This window comes from Gadus chalcogrammus, chromosome 19, assembly GCF_026213295.1.
Source record: "Gadus chalcogrammus isolate NIFS_2021 chromosome 19, NIFS_Gcha_1.0, whole genome shotgun sequence".
In the NCBI taxonomy this organism is placed as follows: domain Eukaryota; kingdom Metazoa; phylum Chordata; class Actinopteri; order Gadiformes; family Gadidae; genus Gadus; species Gadus chalcogrammus.
Window position 1 is genome coordinate 5,853,895 of NC_079430.1, and position 17,325 is coordinate 5,871,219.

The following is a 17,325-nucleotide window of genomic DNA, read 5'->3' on the forward strand; positions in this document are numbered from 1 at the left end:
GCTCTCTTTCTCTCTATCCTCCCCTGTCGTTCCTATTCCTCTTATTAGTCTCAAGGGTGGTGGGGTTTGGTTAAGTAGAACATCATGATCAGTTATATACCCAACAACGTGTTGTTGATGTCCAGTCTTCCCGTTGTCCCTGACAACCGCTGGTCCCCTAGTCTCGCCGTGCCAGACCATCTGAGTTCACGCTGCCTAAACCAAACATCTGGGGATTTCTAAAATCACGGTAGTTGTTTGAGTGGCTGCTGAAACAAGCTGGAGAGATAGTCCCTCTAACTTTGTAAAAAGGAGAGAGCTTTTTAAAACATTGAAAATGGATGTCCCGAGCAACGTTAAATTATTTGATTTGGTTTCGTTAAATGTCTGCTAAGTCCACACTTTAGTTGTCACTTTGATGGAATATTTTCAACCCAGGACCAGAAAGGCAGAGTTTACCAGCACACACACACACGACTTCTGCGTGTCACCAGCACAATATGAAGGACTAAAGACTTTTGATCGGTTCTGCCAGGCATGGTTTTTTTATAGCTCTGTCATTGTTTCCGCCCAGTTAAGCACCGGAACCGGGGAGAGTGTCCTCATTCTCTGGTTGACTGAGCATTCAGAGACTGGCTTGTGTGTCCACTGGTCCCCGTAAACAGCTAGAACACGTTGGTCAACGCACATCGCTCTGATGTTGGAGAGACAATTTGAGAGAGGGAGAGAGTGAGATAGTCAGAAAGAGGGAGAGATAGATACATATGCATAGTTTTATATATAAAGAGAGAGAGACAAATAGGAAGAAAGAAATAAAGCACCATATTTATATTTTGAATTGAAACAATTTACTGAAAATCACTCGGGGTTGATTTAAAGAATCTTTAACATTACAGCGAATAGCAAGCAAAATTAAAATCTAAACGGAGCGAGAGAGTGTTGGAGAGAATGACAGATGAAGAGTTAGAGAGCAAGGGAAGGAGATTGCAGGGGGAGAAAGAAAGACAGACTGAGATAGAGCAGACAGAGAGATGGAGCAAGAACAAGTGACAGTTTCGGGCCCAAAAAGACGGTCTCTCTATCGCACGGCCACGCCCCCCCCCTCCCAGACGTCCCATCCCGCCGGTCCCCGGGCCTGTTAGTGAGGGGGTTACGGGCGGCTCTGAGCTGTGTGGCTACTGTGGGTTTCTATTTATAAGCGTCATCTAGTGAGGATGCTTCCTCTGCGAGGCTGTGCAGCGCTCCAGTGGCTGTGGCTACCGTCGCGTGGGCAGCCGGTCGGCTTGTGCACGGCTCTGTTGTGCAGAGGCTCCTGGGTAATTATACACTCGGTTAATGCGCACGTGTTTGAGTTGAGCCACTAAGAACACTGATGTAGTGTTGTGCTGCTGCACACACAGGAGGACTGGTCTAAAAGCCGTAGTGTTGTCAATATAATCATACGATAACAACCAGGGCTTGTTTTTTTCGGGTTGTCTCATGAATAAAGCACACAAATATGCATGACCCAGGTAGGATGGGATCAGCTGTTACGTGTTGATCTTTTTGGCGTTTAGTTTTCATCCAAAACAACTGGCTTCGTGAGTTCAGATCCATGTTTTTAAGGACAAGGCCCAAGGAACTACAGATGAAAATCGCTTTTCTGCTAACTCTGGCACATTTACATTTTGAGTGTAAACTAAAAATGTAAATTATTGTGCATTGTCCCGTTTAAATAAAATAATAAAAAAGGACCAGGTATGGGTTAGGGGGCATCTTGCTTTGGGGGGGCTCACAGGTTAAGCTGCAGACATTAGGTAATCAAACTCTTTTGTGTGGGAAAAAAATAAGTGTTGCCTCCAAAAGAAGTGGAAGCAGATGATGCTTGAGGATGAAATCAGAATCAGAACTTTTTTTTTATGTCTTATAAGTACACAAGAGAAAAAATTATTATGCTTGGTTCCTCAACAGCAACATAGCAGCAACATTTCAAGATAAAGTCATTAAAGATAAGTAAAAAATGTATATATTTTAAGATCAGTCAAAATAAGTAGCAACATCAATAGATTAATAATAAATAATAATTATGAAAATAAAATAAAATAAAGTAAGTTATAATGAGTAGAGAAACTAAAACAGTAATAAGTAATGAAGTGTAGTAAATTGAGACCTCTGGTTTGTTTCTGCCCAGAGCCATGACAGAGCTGGGTTGGGCTGAGATGACATATTAAAGAGTGTTATCAAGGCAGGATATTAACGTCTATGTTCGGTGTGTTTCTATGACCAGGGTGCTGACAGAGTTGGTGTCCAAGATGAGGGACATGCAGATGGACAAGACAGAGCTGGGTTGCCTCAGAGCCATCGTCCTCTTCAACCCAGGTAAAGCTTTTCAGACACGGCACACACACACATAGGCACACACACACGCATGTACGCCGGCGCGCAAGCACACACACACACACACACACACACACACACACACACACACACACACACACACACACACACACACACACACACACACACACACACACACACACACACACAGAGCGGTATACCTATATGCTACAGGTATAAAGGTGACTGCATCAAGCATGGTATTTGAATGTCCGTACACATCCACAGCAAAAGTGTGTAAAACTGTGTAAAGAGTAGAACATGGTACTTGGAGTACCGACATTAAAGGAAACATAGTTTAACTGTGGGGTGGTTTGGTGGTGAGCATCAGACTGTCAAGATATGATTCAGCCCTTAAGAACATGCACTCACTCTACGTCAGTCAGTGGAGGGCTGCCTGCTGCATCAAACACAGATTATTAATGTGTTGATTTATTATTCATGTCATCAGTCCCTCCGTATGATTAATTATATATACTCCCAATAATATCTCTTTTTGCTTAAGGCAACTCTTTTAAAATGCATACTTTCCATACATTATATGATGTGGACTCGGGCTACATGCATGAGCGACTAAACTTACTCGAAAGTGTGCATTTAATGAAGAGTCTGTGTTCTCCTGTGCGTGTGTGTGTGTGTGTAGATTCGAAGGGTCTCTCCAACCCGGGGGAGGTGGAGGCCCTCAGGGAGAAGGTGTATGCGTCTCTGGAGGCCTACTGCAAGCATAAGTACCCTGAGCAGCCGGGCAGGTAGGAAGCCCCGCCCACCGCCTGACCTCAGCTCTGATTGGTGCAAATTGCTGTGTTGTGATAGGTTATTGAAACATTTGAGATTCATGTCTAGTCTTGTATAAACTGAATCGCAGCTGTAATATATTTTTGTTTGAATGAAACCATATGCGGTATGCGTGCATCAAAATGTTTTTTTGATAAAAAGCTAATATATAAGATTCATATTTAATATTCTGTCACTTAGCAGACGTTTCTATACAAGGCGACTTCCAGTATATCGGTGTAGATACACGTCATTAAGGAGCAGGTAGGAGTGAGGACATTGAGTCACAACCTTCACCTGCTCGTGACCACATTTCTAGCTCAGAAAAATTTTGTGACCCGAACTTCTGCCTCGACACAAATAGTCTGCCGGTAATATAAATACAACATCGCTCTACCACACACTAAGGGCCCTATTTTACCGGTCTGAAACGCAAGTGAGAAGCGCTAAACGGAAGTAGCTTTGTGGGCGGGGCTCTGCCGCTGTTGCTATTATACCAGCGGATAAATGACTCTTGCGCCCGACGCAAATCTAAAAACGGTTGCCCTGAAGTAGCCTAATTACCCGTAGGTGTGGTTTGGGCGTGACGTGCAATAAACCAATGAGAGTGCCATTTCCCTTCCCTTTAAGCGCTATGAGTGCATTTGAACCTGACGAGTTGATATTTTGACAGCGCGTTTGCAGTCTCAAAGCCAATTCGGCGCAAAGCCGAATTGGCTTTGCGCCGGGTGCAAACTAGCCAAGATGCATGCGTCAGTGTAGAAAGTCAATTGCACTGGATGCAAGATAGGGCCCTAAGTGATTAGAAGTAGTTTGCTAGTGGCTCTGAGTCTTTAGGCAGTCAGTTTGAATATATAAACCATGTCTATTTCACCTTTTAAAAAGAATAATGGTTTGCTTAATTGGTTCATCAAATGTCCCCAGCATATTTCAGCAATCTCCCCTCATATGACCTCCATATGCCCCCAACCTCCAGGTTGGGAACCACTGGGTGAGGGCATCGCGCTCAGGTTGAAAAATATAGTGACTACACTAGCCTACCCCTTTAAATTTAAAGCCACATTTCATTCATCATTTAATTTGATTTAATTTAACTTCTTTGTTTTGTATTCTGTTGTCGTGGATACCTCACACCTGGTGTAACCTCTAACCCTTCTCTCGGAACCCACCGCACTTACGATCAGCAATCCCGTTTTACCGTTTTTTTTCCCGCACCAGGTTCGCCAAGCTGTTGCTACGGTTACCGGCGCTGCGCTCCATCGGCCTCAAGTGCCTGGAGCACCTCTTCTTCTTCAAGCTGATCGGGGACACGCCCATCGACACCTTCCTCATGGAGATGCTGGAAGCGCCGCATCAGATGACATAGGGATGGCGAGGGAAGGCGGGACTTCCTCTCTGGTCCTCCAATCCCCTGCCTGGTCATCATCCTCATCGTTGTCATCGTCTTATTGGACGCCACCACACCAGCGCCGCCCTCCCGGCCCCCCTGGACCTATCAGGCATGGGAGCAGCGGGGTAGGGGGAGGGGTCCTGTGACTTCCCCCCCGGTCCGGTGAGGGACATCGCGCTCATGCACGTTGCGCCGGACCCCTGGGCGTGGACAGCCTCGATGCCCGTCAGCCGGTCGCCACGGTTACCGTGGATGTGCGTTGAAATGCGCTGCGACGAAGTGGGGGGAGCGAAACAGAAGATGAATTCATAGTGTCTTTTTTTTGGGTTTGCGGCTCTGTTTTATACCTTGTAAAAATATATAAATAAGAAATATATATAGACATATATATATTAAAGTGAGAGACGCCGACGCGCATGAGACGCTAAAAGACTGAGATGGACCCGAATGAACTGGACGGAATGTTTCTCTTTCTTTTCTCCCGACTAAAGTAAGATATACCAGCGGTGTACGGCGATCAGGAATAAAGACTAACCCTTAGCTTTGCTGGTGTGCAGACTTGTTCCTAGCAGTGATGACGTCACCCCTGGACGCTCTCTAGAGTTGTGGACGAGACAATCGTGTTCTGGAGACCGCCGGTCGGTCGGCGACACGTGCCGACCGACTCGAACCCGGACCCTACGAAACCCCGGGTATACCGTCTGTCAGGACCTCAGCATCTCTCTCTCTCTCTCTCTCTCCCGCCCTCTCGCTCTCTCGCTCTTTCTCTCTCTCTCTCTCTCGCTTTCTCGCTCTCGCCCTCTCTCTCTCTCTCTCCCTCTCTCTCTCGCTTTCCCCCCTCGCTTTCCCTCTCCCTCTCTCTCTCCCTCTCCATCTCCCTTGCTTGCTCACGCTCTCTTGCTCTCTCGCTCTCTCGCTCTATCTCTCTTTCTCTCTCCCCATCTCTCCTTCTCTCTTTCTGTCTCACTCTCTCCCCATCTCTCTCTTTCTCTCCCAATATCTGTCTCTCCCAAATTCTCTCCCTCTCTCACTCTCTCTCACCCCCAATCTCTCTAGGGCTGAATGATTTAGGGAAATAATCGAATTGCGATTATTTCGACCAATATTGCGATTGCGATTTAATATGCGATTTTTTTAATTTATTAAGTTCCTTATGTTCTGTATTATTCACTAAAAAACCATAAATCCTTCTTGAGTATGACCATCACAACATTGGAAGCAGTCAACTTGTAAACTGCTCTTTCCTTTAGGACAGGCTGATGTGTTGAGATGAATTTATATTATGACATCTTTATTTAACTTTTGAATTGTAAAAGAAAAATAAATCTAAATCTAACTGATCTCCAGTCAGTAACGGTAAACCCCCCCCCAAAAAAAGAAAAAAACCACACCAAAAATAATACTTTTTTTTGTTATTTTTATATCGCAGCATGGGCGATTTGCATATCGCGTACTATTACATCGCAATTTTGATTTGAATTTGATTAATCGTTCAGCCCTACTATATCTCTCCCAATCTCTGTCTCTCCCCATCTCTCTCTCTCTCTCTCTCTCTCTCTCTCTCTCTCTCTCTCTCTCTCTCTCTCTCTCACACAAGCTCTCTCTCTCTCTCTCTCACCCCCATCTCTCTCCTCTCCTCGTATAGGGTCAAGTCCTTGGTTAGCTGGATGTGAGGCTTTGAAAGCTTTGAAGTTTGATTTGGAGGTCGACCAAAAATATTAAACTCAGGTCTCTGCCCAAATTCAAAACCCGTTGAACCATATGTCATTAACACCGCATGGGCCCCCACAGTACGGGGCCACCGCCTTCTCTGTAGGGGAAAGGAGCGTTTGCATCGACCAATCGGAATACTGGAACCCAATCCCCCTGACCAATCGGTAAAGAACAGGAAGTGCAACCGACTGCTATGGCTTCTGGTGCAGCAGAGCAGCTGCCTATCCAACATGATGAAATCAACATGTCAGTTTGTGTTGACTCTAAACTCGCAACGCCCTCTTTATCTAAACGTTCCTAATTACAAACAATTAATTCTCAATGTTCCCGAAAGTGTCAAGGAATCAAAAGGAAGTTCCCCCCCACCCACTGTGAGAAACCATTTCAGCCAGTTTCTCCCCCCAGTTTCTCCCATTGGCTGTGACCACTGCCTTTCTCCCTTAGCACTGTGTGAAATTACAGTTAGAGGCGGTACCTCAGAAGTCATGTGATCAGATCTGGGTTGGCGAAGGCGTCATCCAATAGGAGCGCTTGAGCCGCAGCATGTGGACAATCAATCCCCGGTTTCTTGATAGTTCAGCCCCATGATTCAGAGGATGTCCCTGAACGCCACCAGGGAACCCATGCGATCCACCACCTCATCCACCATCCATCACACAGCCTCATCCAGTGTCCCACGGAGGTCGTCCCCCTCATCTTCACGTCCCTTCTCAGGTGACTGCGAGGTGAAGTGGAGAAGAAGCAAATAAAAAATGTCTGAAACTCTGCAGGATCCATTCTGAGCGGGAGGTCGCGACCTCTGATACGGCACCGCGGGGAATAGACGTGTGATCGGCGCTTTAAGTGCTCTACCGGCGATGGATGTGTCACAGCTGTGTTGGCACACCTTCTCACTTCTGTCCCCTACCACCTCCTCCTCCTCCTCTTCCTCCTCCCTCCCCTGACCTTCTCGGACGTCCCTCGTCATGTGAACTCCTGCCCACCTTAACCACGCCCCGACCTGCCACCTCTCACCCCCACCACCCAGCTCATCCAAGGCCTCTTCTACGGACGGTCTTAGCTTTAGACATCGCCCTGATACCTACCTGGGTGCAGAGTTACAATCGTATACCGTAGTGTGTTTTTTTTTGGGTTGTCTTCGTTTTTCTTGTTCTGATCTGAATGGCACACATCACAATTACCTCGGTTTTCCGTCCATCTGAATGATCCGCGAAGCGCGTTGACCGTCCGCATCGACCGTCTGCCTGTGGGCTCCGGGTCGTCCAAAGGGCCCAGAGTTGGTGCCTGGCCCCCTATGCCCCAGTCTGTAGTCTCGGTTTCCAGTGTAGTTCCCGTTGTTCCTGTGTTATCCCAAGCCCACTGCGCTCTCAAGTCCCAGTGCTATCCCAGGTCCTGCAGTGGTCTCGAGTCCCACGTTTGTCCCAGATCCTAGCGTAGTTCCCAGGTCTCAATGTCGTTCCAGGACCCTTTGGTCCCTGTTTAGTTCCCAGGCTCTAGTGTTGTCACTAGAGGCGTTCAAGGGCCCACAGGGCTACCAGGTACCAGGAGAGAAAAAGAGTTGTATCAGGCTCTCCACATTGAGGTTTCCACATCCCTGTGTAGATGCAAATCTCTGTGTTATCGTGATTTAGATGTACACTCTGATTCAATAGTGGCCCCTAGCGCATGGAACGCCCCCCCCCATATCCCGTGTCGTCGCAGGTCCCTGAGGGCGTGTGTGGTCAAAGGGTTTTAATGACTGAGTGGGACAAGTGTGTGAGTTTGCAGTCGCTCCATTGTGCGTTTGTTGTGATTCCTTAGTAGGACTCCTTGACACAGGGGTGGGCAGTGTATTCGATGTTATTCATCCTCTAAATTTCCTTTCTGAACAGGTCATGGTTCAAGCATCTCTCGGTTCAAGGTGGAATATTAAAGCTCACCATGTTTTCTGTGTGTATGAGTCACAGCACACCAAATACACACGCACACACACACACACACACACACACATCATCTTTTCTGCCCTCTGTCCTCCTTGAAAGCTGCAGTTGCTGCAACACTATGCATGGAGCTCATTTCCAAAGATTGCCTATAGAGTGGTGGTGTTTCTATTCCAACTGTTTCTATCAAAAATTGACCCTTTGAAAACCTGTTTAAGGACAACAATGTATGTTTCTCAGACCAGGGGGGTAGGGATGTACATGGACAGGAGGCCGCCGGCGTTCCTCGCGGTTTGTTTAGGTTGGTTTTTAATATGTTTTATATGGATGCTCTGAGAAATCGCTCAATATTTAAGAAGGCACAGGAAAAGGCTATTAAGAAAGCAACAACTGTTCGACCTTGATTTAGGTTTCCTCAAGAAGGAATTGTGAAACCGGAGTGGCGTCAGAAGTTGGAGCAGTATTTGTACATCAACATAACCCAACATCTCCAATTTAGAAAAATGGAAAAAAAAATCTCCATGTTGGCTTTACGTCAGTGTCCTTTCAGCAATCTGAACGAACACATTACCAGATTGATTAAGCCGACATTTCCCAAAATGTCCAAAATTCCCTTGTGTGAAACCGAGCCCAGGACCTTAAAAAACAAAAGCAAAGATTCTGTAAAAATGTATATAGTTGGGGAAGGATTATTAATTAATGTTAATTATTAATTTGTCCTTACGACATCAAGCGAGTTCATCCCTTTTAAAAACATTAGAAAAAAAGCATTAAAAAATGTAATTAAAAAAAGAGATACAAAAACCACTGAGCAGACCCACCAGGCGTAAAGAGAAACTTGGCCGTAGCAGAGAGATCCCAGTCCACAACAGTGGCCTGTGTGTTCTGAACAGCAGCTGGTCCACCTGTGTGTCTGGCTTACGTTGTTCATGGTTTCATGGGCGTGAATCCCCGTCTGTGGTGTGGGAATGTCCTCATTTCTTTAGAAACCCCCAAAGAAAAAAAAAAATTAATTTGGTGATTGAAAACAATTAAAAAACGATCAGATTTGGTCCTTCCCCAACTATATACATTTTTACAGAATCTTTGCTTTTGTTTTTTAAGGTCCTGGGCTCGGTTTCACACAAGGGAATTTTGGACATTTTGGGAAATGTCGGCTTAATCAATCTGGTAATGTGTTCGTTCAGATTGCTGATAGGACACTGACGTAAAGCCAACATGGAGAGGGTGCAAGAGAGATCCCAGACCAGAATTAAATCTGGATCTGGTTTGAGGGGAAAAAACAGTTTGAACACAGAGAGAATGCGATGTGGTTGGCGGCTATGTTACTGTGACTTCCCCCTAGTGGTAGAGATGCAGCACTGCAAAATTACTTGAATTTTATACAAGTATTTAAATTAGAAAAACAAGGCACTTTTTTGTCCAATGCGTCATGTTTAATATTCCTCTTGGTCGAAAATCTCAGTGTTTGAATGATTTTTACAAGCAATAACCTCAGTATCTATTGGCTTGTATGATCAATGCAACATACTTTATTGCAGTGGAACGAGATGAGTATCCAGGTGACAGAATTGAATCCCAGCTCAGACTCAGTTTACAGTATTTATATTCTACACTAGTGATTTTTGCGTTCTTTCCACAGAATTCGCGAAAAAACGAACGACAACTAATTAATCAACTTGTTCACAAACATTTTCAACCTAAGCACTATGACTGTGGGGAAAAAGTTTTGAATTGTGTCTATCAATATTCTCAGCAACAGCAATTATTTGACCCCTTGTTTTCAAAATTTCCTCCAAATTTGTATGCATGGCCGACATTGGTCTCAGAGATGAAGAACAATCTATTTGTTAGCCAACAGTGACAGCCTTTTTAAAATACCCTCCTGCTCTCCTCAATCTTGTGTCTACTCTTAGCTGTACCACAGTACTGTGATCAGAAACCCCAGTGATTGAAAGCCATAAACGGACGTTTTAATAAACCAATAACGAAGGACTGCAGGAAATGCAAACAGCAAAAGGGTTTGAGACTTAATCGCAGAAGAAACGCGTTGATAGAATTAACTGTTAATGCTTTATTATGATGTAAAGCTATATTTTGTCTATATGTACATTGTGTATATATTTATAAATATATATCTAGAATTTTGTTCCTTGAGCATTTCCAGTCAATATGGCAAGAGAAAGACGAGACTTTTAGACCAAACGATTCTAAACCAGGTCAAGTGTCGAAGTTATCCAGCGCGGATATACAGTGGTTTCAAAAAGCGTTGAGGATTTTTTTTTTTTGCTTTTGACCTTGACTTTCTAAAAAAGTTTACCAGCAGAATCGCAGCAGCTCTTAAAATTCAAAAAGAACCAGCTCAAAGCAGTCTATGGGACCTCAAAAAGTAGCAAAAACTAAAGAAAGAGAAAAAAAACTAAAAGAAAATCTTTCAAATGTATGTTTGCTTGGCTATTGTATGTTGGAAATGTATTCAGGAAAAGCTGAGCTTGCAACACAATCACTGCTTTCTTTGTTACATAGACGTTAAGGTTCAAGAAAATGTAAAAAAAAAAAAAAAAACTTTGAAAAAGATCTATTTTTGTACAAAGGTCATTTTATCCCTCGCTTATGTACCGTTTCTTTCCTTCTGTGGGCTGTTGTATACATTGTTTGTGGAAATGTTAATTTGAAAGGCTAGATTATAATTTTTTCCCACCCAAGAGAGGGTTGTCACCTTTACCGTTGCCCTCTACAACCTGCCTCACAGACATTGGTTCCTCTTTTTCATTATTTTATTTTTTATTGTTTTGTCTACTTTTAAGGAGATGAAAAAGTCATGTTCTTTGTGGGTTGTTCTCTGATGATCCATCTTTCATGGACAGAAAAGTTATTAAAAACTTTTAAAAATGTATATCGATGAAGCATATTTTTTTCCCATCTTCTCACAAATATGCCTTTGTCTTTTATCGTTTTATTATTAAGAAAATATAACAATGCAGTTGTTATCCGTGATCAACAGTGACAAAGAGTTCAAAGAAAAATGTCCAGTTTACTAAATATGTGTTTATTACGTTGCTGGTCATACTGTTAATCAGGTAAAAATACAACAACAAACTACAATACGTATAATGTACAAAATAGAAGACACAAAATATTCTCATTTGGTCATGAAGTTTAAACAGACCAGCCAATTCTAACCACCAACTAAACACACAAATCCCGCCGTCGGCCATTCAAACCAGAATACGGTGCAATACGCGACAATATGTAATGCTCTTAGTAAATGGATCGGTGGAATAAATAGATAAAAATACTTTAAAAGAGGAAATGGTACAGTCATCATGAAAGGCTGAAGAACAGGTATTTAATTCACTTAGACAGCCAATCATATGCAACAGTGGGGCCACGACAGCACTGTCTACAACATCACAGTGGCAAAACAAAATGGTGGGAACACGGTGGTCGTCTCCAGAAAAGTAGAAAACATGTCCTTACGACATCAAGCGAGTTCATCCCTTTTAAAAACATTAGAAAAAAAGCATTAAAAAATGTAATTAAAAAAAGAGATACAAAAACCACTGAGCAGACCCACCAGGCGTAAAGAGAAACTTGGCCGTAGCAGAGAGATCACAGTCCACAACAGTGGCCTGTGTGTTCTGAACAGCAGCTGGTCCACCTGTGTGTCTGGCTTACGTTGTTCATGGTTTCATGGGCGTGAATCCCCGTCTGTGGTGTGGGAATGTCCTCATTTCTTTAGAAACCCCCAAAGACTCCATATTTTCTCTTCTTTTTTATTTAAGTGGTAAAAAAACAAAACAACTCAAAATACAAAATCAGGCCTGACTTAGCAGTCACTTCTCCACAGCTTGATGGTCTTGTCGTTTTCCAACGCGGCCGAGGCGATGATGTTCTCTGTGGGGTGACAGGCTGTGGAGATCACCACGTCTATGGGAGAAAAGGGGGATTAACAACTTGACATCGAAGAGGAGAAGAAGGGAGAACACTGAAGATGAACAAGTACCAGGAGGGAAGAATTAGAAATACATTTCTGCAAAGAAATAAAAACAAAACAATAGTTCTGATTCACGGTGGGAAAATCTGAAATAACACATGTTATATAAAATGTTACAAATATCTACTTGCTAATAGATAAAACAAATAAAAAAATATTTTTTCCTTGTGTGTCGTGACGGATAGGAGGAATGATAAGACTGCACTTATCAACATTATCTATAATTGCTGCGGCCACTTAAAGCACTTTCACAATTAATGCTCAACATGGCTGTGTTGGAGTGAGAAGTGCGTTTGCTTAGTTAACCTACACTAAGTACACACACACACACACACACACGCACACAACTAACACACTTGTAGACCGGCACCACCATTGTTCTGGAAAAGATGCGTGCGTCGATGTTATCAAAACCAGTTCATGGGGGGCAGGGTACCGTTTTGCTGCCATGCTCATGGACATCATGAGACTGATATAAAGACTATAATCTACCCTGTAACCTAACGAACCCTACAGCAGCCCAGTTTAAGGCCATCATCCCAATACCTGTGTGTCCCTGCAGTTTCTGCACGATCTCCTTGGTCTGCAAGTTCCAGATGTACACAGAGTTGTCCTCCGATCCGGACACGATCCACTGGGGGCGAACAGAGCGGGGGTACATGAGTCACAGGGGCTTGAATACCTGAATGCCATGTACCCTGTAGGTAACTCCGCAGCACTAATGCTCACAGGCTGAGAACCACAGAACTCACCTTTCCCCCCGTGACAGAGAAGTTGGCAAATATGCAGTACTTCTCGTTTTTGTGACCGGAGTACGTTTTTAAACACTGGAGAGAAAAAGATGACGTTAGGCTGTATGAATCAATAAAAATACAATTACAGTAAACAGTGTTAAGAACCACAATTGTGCTGGAATGGTTAATACTTAAGGAATAAAAAAATTGGAGGATACTACCTTCCCTTTGCTGTAGTCCCACAACTTCAAAGTACTGAAAACAGAAGGAGACATTTTTCAGAAGAGTTCAGCAACACTTGCTGCATGCAGTCATTAGATTATATGGTGTTATGCTGCCCTCTGGTGGATTTCAGAGCTAACAAAAAAAGTATGAATGCAATATATATGCGAGTGGAAGTGAGGTACTCACTTGTCGAGGGTTGCGGCGAGGATGTATTTGCCGTTGGGAGAGAACTTGACAAAAGACACGGGCGGGTTGTCGTCGTCTGTGGTGAACAACGTGAGACGGAAGAGTTTAACATCATAGAACTACAACCCTTGGGTATTCATTCATCCACAAGGTGTGAGGTTAACGACTACAATCACATCCATTAGTGACATCACAAGTGGAAGTATGGAGCATTGGCTTCTACCCTTCAAACATATGGGGGGGAGGGCGATAGGAAGCAGCTTACCGATGAGCGTCTTCAAGCACTGCCCGGACGCCGTGTCCCAGATTCGACTGTGGGGGGAGAACAGTAGTTGTTGAGCATCGCCGTCAGCTTGAGTTTAAAGTAGCATTGGGAATACTTTGAAATCAATGGATACATAAATGATGACATTTGTACCAGAGGCCGTCGTAGCTGCTGGAAACGATCAGAGAGCCATCCCTGTTGAAGTGAACCTGCAACACAAGACATGGTCCAATTAACATTCAAACAGACACTAACAATAAATACATTGATGTCATCTGACATCATTATGGCCAACGTTTATGTAGTAATTATTGTAAATGTTTATGTGTATGTAGTCCAATGCAATGGATATACACTTTCACTTTTTCTCACAGCTCCGTCTGTCCACATGTCTAGTGGCTACAATCCCTGGTGTGGTCAGACGCTTTGACGTCACAACACACTGAGCAAAGGGGTGTGTGTGTGTGACTGTAGATGTACTGTGATTTCATAATACATACAGCGACGTCATAACATGGGATACACTCTTGACGGTACGATCATGAGATCATACAGGAATACATTGTAAGGACGTCTCAATGACCACGTCAGCTCACGAATAAAGACTCACAGCAGAGACGGGGTCGGAGTGCGCCGGCAGAGTTTTCAAACACTTCCCCGTCTTCACGTCCCAGATCCGAACACTTTCGTCAAACTGCAACACAGAAACACAACATTAGCATCAATTGAATCACCAGCAAACAGTATCACAATACAACATACAGATATGAAAACATTAGACAGTAGGATAATAATAACACACACACACTTCTAGTATAACAAGAAAAAAATTAGTATTCCAAAAATGTTGATAACGATAATCACAGGGGCAATGATACCACTACTTCCACTCCTACTTCTTCCAATAATATAAAGATAATAAGAAAAAAATAATAACAGCAATAATACTAATATTCTCGATAATCGTCACTATAAACCTAATGACAATGAAGTGTGGACTACTCACGGATCCGGACACGATGAGGTTGGACTGGGGGTTGAAGTTGCAGCAGAATACGTAGTTGCTGTGACCTTTCAGTGTCTTCAGACATTTCCCCTGGAGGCCGGAAAAGAGAGGGCACATCGGTCACCACTAAACACATGAACCTCCATGTTGGAACTTTGTGGAGCCAACACCAGCCTGCAGTTACCACGTGGCTGGCCGTAAAGTCGAGGCAATCCAAACGTAGCCAACTTGTAAGTTGGTTTATACTACATACCGGTAAAGGCCTGGCTTACAAATATTACCACAACCTCACAAATCGTTAGTTCAATCAATTGTAAAGGCATCAGGGTGATGTGATATCATTACGGTAATGTCTTGACATCATGTTGTGATGTCATACCATTAGGATGACATCACAACATGATGTATCATTTCATATGGATTGCATTAGAGGGTTGTCATTAAGGGCAACCTCATTCATTCAAGTGATGTCATGGCGGTGTCATTAAAGTGAGGTCACTGGGATAAGGGCGTGTCACAGAGGTCACAGCGTTGCGAGGGTGACGTCATACCGAGCTGACGTCCCAGATCTTCAGAGTCTTGTCGTCAGAAGCGGAGACCAGGAGGTTGGAGTCTGAGGACCAGGCCACGTCAGAGATACCCTGACGAGAAGGACACAGAGCACACAAATGTTACGAAGAGGTCCACTGGGAGACAGAAGCCCTCCACTAGTCTACACAACACTTTTATCAGGCAGGCCAGGCAGACTCCTGATATTATGAATTCAAGTTCAAGAGCAGTTTGTTCAACTTACCAGCTTGTGTCCCGATATGGTTTTCTCGAACTTCCCGTCGAAAGCTCCCCATATCTTTATTAATTTATCTGCAGCTGTAATCACAGGCCAGAGGTTGATCAATATAAATTATATTGATAGACAGAGAGCAAGAGAGAGAGACACATACTGCATGGCATACAATAAGTGACGCAAGGGGGGGGAACTGTACTCACAGGAGCTTGCAAGCCACTCTCCGTTGGGGCTGAACTTGACGGAGGAGACAGCTTTCGTGTGGCCTGCTAGGGTGAACTTCAGACTGTAGTTGGGCTTGGATGGTGCCGACTATAATAGAAACCAGCCAGCAACAATTAAGACGTGAATAGATTCAAACAATCACAATGAACAAGTCGGGGTGGGTCGGCTTAGCTCAGGAGGTAGAGCAGTTGTCTTGCGACCGAAAGGTTGCTAGTCCCCAGCTTGACGTGTCCCTGAGCAAGACACTTAACCCTCACTGCTCCTGAAAAGCTGGCTGTCGCCTTGCATGGGTGACTCTGCCGTCGGTGATGTCATGGAGGTGTCTTGTGTGTTAACCGATGTAAGTCGCTTTGGAGCGTCTGCTAAATGCGCTAATTGTAATTCTAACAACTGAAACCGAGAACACATTATAGATTACTTTAAAAGGGTCTAATGTGGATTATCCAAAACAAATAATAATAAATTCTTTATTGTAATGACATTTGATTAACATTTTTATTGTAATGACCGGTTACACAATTGTTGTTCTAGCACTCTGCGCAGTGGCTACCATTTGGTCTTGGCAATCTTATTATTATTTTAATGTAATGGTAGAATACAGGCTGGTACCAGCCTGTATTCTACCAATAGTCCTTGGTAACAGTCATTTAGAAGGGACAGCAGTTACAATGCTGTTTTAATGGGTTGTTGTTGTTGTTTACTTATCCATACCTTGCTGTGACTTGAAGATGAGGACGGTGGTAATATGGGAGGTTTACAGTCCGTCTCTGGTTTTCTATCCTCCGTTGCCATAGCGAAGGTTGGCCCCTGATAGGGAACATACAGTAGATAAATAACAACTATGGTAACAGGCTTCCGTGCACAACTTTGAAACGATCGTGAAAACTAACTGTCAGATTCTCAACTCAGCTATAAATCACGCGTTTATATCAGATGGATCGATGACCTGACCATCAAAGGTGGTTCCGTCCCAAAATGAGTACGTATTTAGGCTGCATTTTCGCTAATACATTAATTAATTTTGAATGAATCGCCTGCTTGGGTAAATGTTACACATTTCCAAAAAAATAAATCGACTAATGAACAAAGAGGCATGTGCACATTAATCCATTCATTCAAAACATGTATCCTGAGTATGACTTTTAGGATCACATACATATCGCACAGTGGATCCACCGAAAGGAAACGTATAAACCAATACTGTAGTACATATATAACATCAGGCAGCATACAGATGCACATGTAACGTGATTGCAGCGGAGGTGAGATGCTACTACTACTGACCTCAGGATGCTAGGCTACCATCACGGCCTCCGTTTAAAACAATCACAATAATAAAGACCGAACACACGGAAAACTGTTGTACTCACGGAACTTTAATGTGCCGCTGAAAGAGTCGATGGTAGTTAGAAGCACGAGGTATGCGTATATTATTGCAGTAATAGTGTAGTTATAACACAAAGTAGCTACTGATGAGGATGAGCGGGGAATGGGGAAGATCCTCGCAGGCGCCTGCGCGAAAGAGAGAAAGGCGGCATCAACCGAGGGACAAATTTAACCAACTGCGAAATGCAAATTGTTAAGGATAAAATGGTTGTCTCCTATCAAAATAAAGCAAGAAGCGACATATACAACAGTAGTTTCTGCATTTTTGCCAGAAATTTGAAGACAATTGAAACAAACGATTTATTTCACAGTGTCAGTTTCAATACACACATGACAACTTTGTAATAACCCAGGGAACAACAAGTG

At 43.6% G+C, this 17,325-nt stretch overlaps 2 protein-coding genes across 2 annotated transcripts in view; one reads left to right on the forward strand and one right to left on the reverse strand.

The window, feature by feature from the left end:
* The window catches only part of LOC130372170 (retinoic acid receptor RXR-alpha-A), an 83,159-nt gene extending 70,558 nt beyond the window's left edge, over positions 1-12,601 (forward strand). The window contains exons 9-11 of the mRNA XM_056577992.1: positions 2,246-2,337; positions 2,999-3,104; positions 4,348-12,601. Of these exons, the coding sequence (XP_056433967.1) occupies positions 2,246-2,337; positions 2,999-3,104; positions 4,348-4,495 (346 nt within the window). The 3' untranslated portion in view covers positions 4,496-12,601. The remainder of the gene's footprint in view (positions 1-2,245; positions 2,338-2,998; positions 3,105-4,347) is intronic.
* Positions 11,107-17,101, reverse strand: LOC130372171 (WD repeat-containing protein 5). The gene is made up of 14 exons (XM_056577993.1): positions 16,944-17,101; positions 16,285-16,380; positions 15,552-15,660; positions 15,358-15,431; positions 15,116-15,205; positions 14,565-14,654; positions 14,169-14,252; positions 13,712-13,767; positions 13,559-13,605; positions 13,294-13,369; positions 13,104-13,137; positions 12,901-12,975; positions 12,695-12,782; positions 11,107-12,081 (listed from the first exon to the last, which is right to left on the reverse strand). Exons 2-14 carry the CDS (start codon positions 16,363-16,365, stop codon positions 11,981-11,983), a joined length of 1,005 nt encoding a protein of 334 aa, XP_056433968.1. The 5' UTR covers positions 16,366-16,380; positions 16,944-17,101; the 3' UTR covers positions 11,107-11,980.
* Positions 17,102-17,325: the final 224 nt, after the last annotated feature.